Here is an 8747-nt window from a genome sequence, read left to right on the forward strand (position 1 = left end):
GCATTTTTATTTCTTATACACTATTTTAGTTTTTGTTAATTGATTTTCTTGATTTCATTCGATCTACAACAACAACAAAACATTTTCTCACTAAGTGAGGTCGGCTATACGAATCATAGAACGCCATTGCACTCGATTCTGTGTCACGTATTCCGTTAGATCCAAGTACTCTAAAAGCTCGTTTGGATATGCTTTTTAAAATAACTAAAAACACTTTTGATGAAAATGTTTTTGGAACCAATCCTTAGTAAAAATGCAAGTAAATCCTGAAAAAGCACTTAAAGTGTTTCCTGTAAGAAGCACGTAATTGATGCTTCTTGCAGAAATCACTTAAAGTACTTTTGGTACCAAAAAACATTTTCTCTAAAAGCGCTTTCAACTATTTTAAAAGCACATCCAAACGAGCCCTAAGTCTTTTCTTAGAGTCTCTTCCACAGTATTCATAGGGCTTCCTCTACTCCTTCAGCCTTGAACCTCTGTTTTGTAATCGTTTCATTTCATTTGATCTGACGATATAAAATTAAAAAAGTGTATGTGAGGTAAAATGACTGTGGCGGTAGCACCACCATTTTTCCTTTCCCCTTTTCTTACATCTCTTATATATAAAGCGAGAGCCCCAATTTGGGATCACGGTTTCGACAAAAAACATTAGGACAAAATTGCCCCTCAACCAAAAAAATTCAAAAGCAACTCAATATAATATATCAAATAATACAGGGGTAATTTGATCATCATAAAATATAATATAAATATAAGTGGCAAAAGAGAAAAAAATAAAAAAATGGAAGGATGAGTGAAAGTTGATGGTGCTTTCATGAAGGGGAAATAAAAATATAATAAAAAATAAGGAAAATAATGAATATTGTGTTCAAAACATATTTAGTGTCGCGTAGTACCGATGATAAATTAGTAAAGTTCATTTTATAAAAAAAAATTAGTACCTTACAATATGTGAGTAATAATGTGATTTAATCAATTGTTTATTAAATATTATTTTCTTTATAAAAAATGTATTTTGCACGCGGATAATAATGTAATTAAATTAATTATCAAATGATTGTTTTTTTAGGGGTGTGCTTAGCCTCACAATAGGATAACAATAATGTAATTCAATCAATTATTTATTAAATATTATTTTCTCTATTCTTAATATAAATTCTATAGAAACCGATTTTATTATGTGAATTTAGTTGCTTTAATTAGTTTATGAAATGTTTCTTTTAGTATGATCTAAAATTATTCATTTACTTCATATATTTGATTTTTTTCTTTCAATTTATGCATGTAAATACATTTAAAATATGCAAGTTATATGTTGCACGACATAATTTAAAAAAAATCTTTTGCACGTGCGCCTGTACAAAGGCTAGCATAAAGTTAAAATAAATAAAAATTCAACCAAAGAAGATTGAGAGAGAGAAAGAAGAGAGCGCATGGAAATAGCTGGATTTGTGAGAGGACGACGCAAGAGTGTCTTGATTTCTTGCGTCCAAATTCCATAACGATCCCCACCTCTCTACTCTCCACACCCACCACTCTCCTCCTCCACTCACACTTTCACACCCAAAAATCAAAATTTGATTTTGTTTTTGTCAGCAGCGGAGGAAAATGGAAACGACGGCGTTTGAGTCAGTGGACCAAGTGGTGCAAGAGATCATGAGAATTCACAGATCTTTGCCGCCGAGGCCGGCCGTCGATGAGGTGGAAGCGGCGGTGACGCTGGTTCGGAATGTGGAGATGGCGGAGCAGGCCAGGCTCGACGCCATTGCCAGGCAGACCAAGAGCTTGCAAGTTCCGGAGGAGCTGTTCATGGTGCTGCAGGAGATGCAGAGGAAGTTGGTCTACTTCAACAGCAAGGAGGAGATGCGGGAGGCCCATAAGTTGCTCGATCTCGAGAACCTACATAATCTGTTCGACGATTTGATTCAGAGAGCCTCCACTTGCGTCTCCTCTCCCAATTCCACTTCTTCCTCTTCGGCGGCGGCGATGGCGGCGGTGAATTTGAGTTCGAAGTCGAATTCCGTTTCTGGGGTTCTTCCTCACAGGCCCTCTCCTTCTTCTTCTGGTTCTGCTGCTGCTACTGCTGCTGCGTATGTGTTCAACACTGACAGGGGAGGTGTTGCTAAAACTGCTTCAGCCAGAGTCAGCAGAGATGACAGTTTCGTGGTCAGCAAGCCCAAGAAAGCATTCTACTTGGATGGAATTGGGGCTGGACCTGCTGTTTCTGCAACACCCCAGATAGTGGATTCGTCTCTGAGGTCGGTTTCCGCTCTCAACTCAACCGGAGGAGGTGGAGTTGGAGGTGGGTTTTCGATACAGTATATAAATTTATCATATTTTTATTGATTTATAGGTTTGAATTGTTTATTGATTTATTGGGAATTGTTTCTCGGGCTCTTTGCTTTATTGGGTAATGTGGGTTTCATTTGTTTGATTGATCGTTTGTGTGTTGGGTTCTATAGGTCAAGAGGGTGAAAAATTGAGTCTAATAAAGTTGGCGAGTTTAATTGAAGTGTTCGCAAAGAAAGGCACTAAGGATGTTAATCTTCGGAACAAGTTGATGGATCAAATCGAATGGCTGCCTGACTCGATAGGAAAGCTTTCTGGATTGGTCTCCCTTGATTTGTCCGAAAACCGGATTCTGGTCCTCCCAACCACCATTGGAGGTCTTTCCTCCTTGACCAAATTGGATTTGCACTCAAACAGGATTGCTCAGCTGCCCGACACTATTGGAGATCTTCTTAGCCTTGTCTCACTAGACCTTAGAGCAAACGACTTGACTGCTCTGCCGGCTACCTTTGGCCGATTGGTGCGTCTTGAAGAGCTCGATTTGAGCTCAAACAGGCTCGCTGTGCTTCCTGACACAATTGGGTCCCTTGCTAGCCTCAAGACATTGAATGTTGAGACCAATGATATTGACGAAATTCCTCATACTATTGGTCATTGTACCTCGCTCAAAGAGCTGCGTGCAGATTATAACCGGCTTAAAGCACTTCCTGAAGCTGTGGGAAAGATTGAGAGCTTGGAGGTCTTGTCCGTGCGTTACAATAACATCAAACAGTTGCCCACAACCGTGTCATCTCTATTGAGTCTGAGGGAGCTGGATGTGAGTTTCAATGAGCTTGAGTCAGTGCCTGAGAACTTGTGTTTTGCCACCTCACTTGTTAAGATGAACATTGGAAACAATTTTGCTGATCTGCGATCCCTGCCAAGGGCTATTGGGAACCTCGAGATGCTTGAAGAGTTGGATATCAGCAACAACCAGATACGGGTTCTCCCAGACTCTTTCAGGATGCTCACTCGACTACGTGTTCTACGTGTTGAAGAAAACCCTCTTGAAGTCCCACCAAGACACATAGCTGAAAAGGGGGCGCAAGTAAGTTTCTTCTGTTGTTTTGACTTCTTTATCCAATAGGTTTGTAACTTCTATCTCAAGGTTAACTGTGCTCCCTTGATGCATCTTAGGCTGTTGTTCAATACATGGCTGAGCTGGTCGTAAAAAGAGATGTTAAAGCACAACCTGTTAAGCAGAAAAAGACTTGGGCTCAAATCTGCTGCTTCTCGAGGTCAAACAAAAGGAAGCGCAATGGTGAAGATTATGTAAAAGCCTGATTAATCACTGAATCCCTGACAAGAGATGTGAAAATTTCTATCGAGTAAGTTACCAAAACAATATCTTGGCGAATTTACTAATAAGCCGGAAAAGTAGAATTCATGCATTTTACCTCTACCTATTGTGGTGGCATGAGGACATAGTTTTACTGGTTTGCTAGTTGTGAGCATGTATGATTAAATATATGTAACGAGTACTACTAGGGATGATTTGATTAGGTTTTCTGTCACATTTTTGTGCCACTCACATACCTTTCTTGTTTCTTTGTAACAGGAATACCAGCTGTTAGCAGGCTAGATGAGAAAAGGGACCACGAATCAACGTCAACTAAGATGGTGGGTTTCTAAATCGTTCCATTGACTCTTCCATACGAAAATTGTATATCTGTTTTTTATTTGTTATTGTTACAATTTTTTTTCGTTTAATCCATCTGTATTTCTGTCATCTTTGAGTCAAAATGAGGTGTACAATTCAGCCGGCATATAGGAGAAACGAAAAAACTTGTACTCTGTAAATCACTTCCAATCCATTGTTCATGTATCTCCGTATGTGTATCCTTTCTACCACTTGTAATAGGATTTGTTTCCACTCAAAGAGAATCTAGCATCTTATGTTTACTTCATTGTTGCTGATTTAGTAAAAATATTCAGATTCTGACTTTCGACGTGATCTGGGTACCCAAAGTCTTGATCTTATCAGTAGGATGGAGGATCTTGGCCTAAGTTTCTCACTCAGAGCTTATGAATATTCCCCTGCTCCCAAGTCCAGATAGATGCCTGATTCTTGCTTAATGCTTAATAGGTTGTTAACTTTGCTCCCAATTGCTCTCCACAGATTATATCTGAGCAGAAGACTCGTATTTATGATTGCAAATTGCAATTCGATGCTTTAGTTGCCGTGTTAGGGTTCGGCACACAGGTAAAAACAGTTGCAGATTCAGAAGAGAAGCAGGATATTTAGTATTTACTCCAAGGAGATGGAATTTTATGCGGATTGCTTTGGTTATTTTCAAAAGTTACTGTAGTGTATTGCATACTGTTGAGAGTCGTATGGTTAGAAAATCTTGAGATTTTAGAGTAATTATGAGATCAGCAACTTCCTTAACCTTCCGGTCATCAGATCAAGAACTTCCTTAACCTTCCGGTCTGCCCCTTACATGGTCTTACGACTCTGGGGCGACCTGTATTTTATTTTGTTTTATTTTTTTCATTCTGGAAATTGTTTGGTGTGGCAGTCAACCCCTTTCGGTTATAGTTATGAGAAGAGTGGACCACTCGACACATGCTATAACATGTGTGATTGGTAACACCATCACAAAATTTTCTATTGTTAATCTTCCCGCTCCTACTATGATCTTATCACCACCAGCTGATTCAGCTCCATCACATGCTCCCCCTCACTCCTTTACAGCTCATCTTTCATGGGTTGAATTGAAAAATACAAACCCTAGCTTCCCGGAAGGTACATTCAAGACCTCCCCCATTCCTGGGACCCTGACTTCCTTGAGACCGGCCCTACCAGCGACCAAAAAGACCGGTGGCGGTAGTGGCGGTGGTGGCCCACTAGATTTCAGGTGGTTGGCGTTTCGGACAAAAAATATATATCAATCTGGCATTTGTCAAATTTACAGGACCCCTGGATGAGGTGGCCAGGCATGCATGTTGGGGGGGTTGAGAAATAGGGAACAAGAGCTCCAAGGATGGGATCATCCTGCGCCCAAACCTAAGCATATGTGAAGGGCAGTATTAAATTCGACTGTGTTTTTTTGGCCAGCATTTGGCTCTCTGCCCATGTGAAATCAAACTATATGATTATATCAATTGGGGATTGGAAAGCCATATAATTGATGTCCACATCTGTTGGGGAAGAAGGACAGATTGAATTATACAAGATGTATTGTTTGATGTGACTAATGATGTGTAATTTATGAGATGATATTGATTATGCTAGGAATAATCGTCCACGTACTACGAAATTTGGAGGATCATTTACCAATTTGATTAGGCTTGAATTTACAATCAGGCACATACTTGGCCGCTAAATTTGAGATGGGTCGAGCCATCTAGATGGGAGGAGAGTGGTCTAAAGAGTAGGCTAGATCTGGGACATCTAGTATGGACTTTTGGTAATTTGGAGTAGGTTGAATCACATTGTGCGCTCAGTCGAGAAATTTTTTATTGTGACGGAAACACGAGGGGTATACCATGTGTTTTATATAAATTGTGGAAAATTTTATTTTTTATGTTATTAACTTTTTAACACACATATCTCATCATTTGTATAATAACACGTGATGTACCATTCCATATACTAGTCATACTGAAAAATTTCTCGACTGTTCTTAACAGCCCATTATAGCCTATCCCTGAGTCTATATATGTCTACAATGGAGTCAATGCCTACAAGTCACTTCCGAGTAGCGTATACTAAAATAGCTCATTGTGGAATGTGCAGAATGTAAAAGGAGCATTCGTTACTTCAAAGGCATAATTTTTGCAGTAACTTGGAACTTGTACGGCTGCAGAGGTTGCCACCATAACTAATCTTCATTGTTATGACTTATGAGTGGGGCAATTGAGAAGCTCGTGTTTTAATGTCTTTGCATCTCTTGAATCATACACAAAACAAAAGTCAAAGAGAAATGTTAAATGGAGCCTTTTAAAGTGGGACTCTTCATAGAGCATCTATCACCTTACATATTTTAAATAATATTTTATAATATTAGCATAAAAATTAACGTTAAATTATGATGTATCAGAAAGTCCATGAAGAGTAACTTTTGCAGAGTCCCTTTGCATTTCTCAAAGTCAAAATGAAATGGATGTGGCTCCAATACAATTGACTGGAAAATATTAAAACATTATTTGGGTGGGTTTTTCTTCACGTGAGAAAATGTAAACTTTTCTTGCATATAGCGTTCGCGGCTAACACTCTACATTTGTTTGGTGACTGTCAAATGTCAATGCCGTTTGCCTGGTGACTGTCAAATGTCAATGCCGTTGTAACACGAGAATCATGATAAATAAATAAATAAATAAATAAATAGATAAGGCACTACAAATCTAAATATGTTGTAGGCATAATTTATTGAACAATTATGGAGGCCATAGAGAGAGAGAGAGAAATGTGCGGCAATAGTAGAGAGAAGAGAGAGAGGTGTAATTGTGGGTATGTTCTATTTCACCTCATTGTGCCTTTATTTATAGTAGTAGTAGGGAAGGTTAATGCCTTACCCTTTTAAGATTACAACTCTTAATAGGTAATCAACTACTAATAGGAATATAAGAGATATTCCAAGATATACTAGGATTTATACAATCGCATTCCTAATCTAATAGGACTACAACACTCCCCCTTAAGTGTGTAAATACTCAAGTAAATGGCGTATCAGGTATTCAGCGATGAAGTAAGTACAGTTGATGAAGTCGTCGACACAATGAGCGAATGCGAATCTCATATCAATGGAAGAATGCATAAAAAGTAAAACTCACAAAACCTCGCTATGGTTAAACCCAAGATGGGAGAAAAACCCATAGTTTAAGGAGAAAAGTAAGAAGTTGCATTAAGTCCAAACTATACATCTTTTGGACGCAAGTAGAAGAGCTCACAAGAGTATGATCAGCCTATGATGGGTGCTTCGTTAAAACCTAGTTAGGTAGCAAAAACTCAGTGGGAAAAAGGCTCATAATCGTAGGGAAAAAGAGTACATTAAGATCAAGTGATTATACTTCTGGATACTCCCCATGAGTTTGACATAACTTCCAAATGAGAACTACAAACATTGCATATGATAGTTAAGCATACTAATTCCTCGGACAAGTTTCTGGAAGGTTGACTTTAGCAGTGATGTCGTGTAGAGGTCGGCAAGGTTGTCTGGGATCGGCTTGCATGACTTCAATCTCCTGATGCTTTGCTGATGTAGATATGGATGCAATATGTTTTGGCATTGACTTCGTTGATGTATCATGGCTTGGTCGGATGGATACATGCGACATAATCTTCATGGATCGTCGTCGGGACTCAACGATGGATGAAAACACAACAAATACTTCAAATATGCTTAACAAAAACTCCTAACCATGTCTTGCTTGTGACGTAGTGAAGTGAGGTGAGTATTGGAATGATTCAAAGATTTCGCAACTAAGGTTATATCGTGAACCTCCAAGATATTCCGATATCTCTAACGATAATGACATAACCATTTGGGGATTTTGCCTTGTGCGGGTTTGATAAGTAACCATCGTCAGTATAACAAACAAGGCAAGCATCATTTTGAGGATCATGAGTTTGGATTCACTCGAGTTGTGTTGGGATTTGCCCTCGTAGTACCTTCATGGTACGTCTTTAATACCAATTTAGTGGTTGCGTGTAGGCGCGGTGCTGCATCTTTACCAATAGATCAATAGCAAAGGAAATGTCCTATCTAAATATAATGAGCTAAGTACAATGAAGCGTAATGTTGAACTTAGATATGGAATTTAGGATTCCATAACCTCTTCAAAGGTCTTATTTGCATATAACGTATGGACGATCATATGTATACTCAAAGGTAACAAATTTGAGATGTAGTTCGACTGGTAGACCAAAATACCATCAGAACAACGCTTGAACTTCAGGTCAAAGCATAAACAAGTTTTCCTAAGATCCTTTATCTCAAATTCCATCTTCAAGTGTGAGGCAGTTTTCTCGAGCTCTTCTAGAGTCTTAGTGAGTGCATGTCAACGACATAAACTGTAACTCTAGTAATTTGGAATAAGATTTCATAATTTAACACGCAAGGGCATAATTCATTCCTGACTGATCAAATAATCACTGAGACGGGTATACCACATCCGTTAGATTGTAAGTGAACGCCTCAAACAAGTTAAGAGGGTGTTCTGTGGTTTTGGAACTATTTGAACCGGTCCATGTAATTCTTCAGGAACTTACATGCAAATCTCTGTATCTATATCCCCATAGAGAAACACTAACCACATTTCATCACACTTGCTTATCACGGTTGTGCTGTATGGGGTCGAGATGAGACATAATGGGTAACGTCCACACAAATTCCTGCCGTTTTTCAGGAACGTTGACGTTCTTATCTCCTCCTAACGGCGGGAAGACTATCTTATTAAAGTGACAACCTGCAAAT

The 8747-nt window shown here is 38.9% G+C and overlaps 1 protein-coding gene across 1 annotated transcript; it reads left to right on the forward strand.

Annotated features, from left to right (window-relative positions):
• The first annotated feature begins 1326 nt into the window (after nt 1–1326).
• Nucleotides 1327–4235, forward strand: LOC114821532 (plant intracellular Ras-group-related LRR protein 4-like). The gene is made up of 4 exons (XM_029094057.2): nt 1327–2302; nt 2463–3376; nt 3466–3656; nt 3887–4235. Exons 1-3 carry the CDS (start codon nt 1609–1611, stop codon nt 3610–3612), a joined length of 1755 nt encoding a protein of 584 aa, XP_028949890.1. The 5' UTR covers nt 1327–1608; the 3' UTR covers nt 3613–3656; nt 3887–4235.
• Nucleotides 4236–8747: the final 4512 nt, after the last annotated feature.

Source organism: Malus domestica, chromosome 15 (genome assembly GCF_042453785.1).
Source record: "Malus domestica chromosome 15, GDT2T_hap1".
Lineage (NCBI taxonomy): Eukaryota > Viridiplantae > Streptophyta > Magnoliopsida > Rosales > Rosaceae > Malus > Malus domestica.

Bases quoted from the DNA above. Each gene is read 5' to 3' on its own strand.
- LOC114821532 (XM_029094057.2), top strand. From the start codon at position 1,609: ATGGAAACGACGGCGTTTGAGTCAGTGGACCAAGTGGTGCAAGAGATC. The intron at 2,303-2,462 runs GTGGGTTTTCGA...TGGGTTCTATAG, and splicing joins CGGAGGAGGTGGAGTTGGAG to GTCAAGAGGGTGAAAAATTG. The intron at 3,377-3,465 runs GTAAGTTTCTTC...GATGCATCTTAG, and splicing joins TAGCTGAAAAGGGGGCGCAA to GCTGTTGTTCAATACATGGC.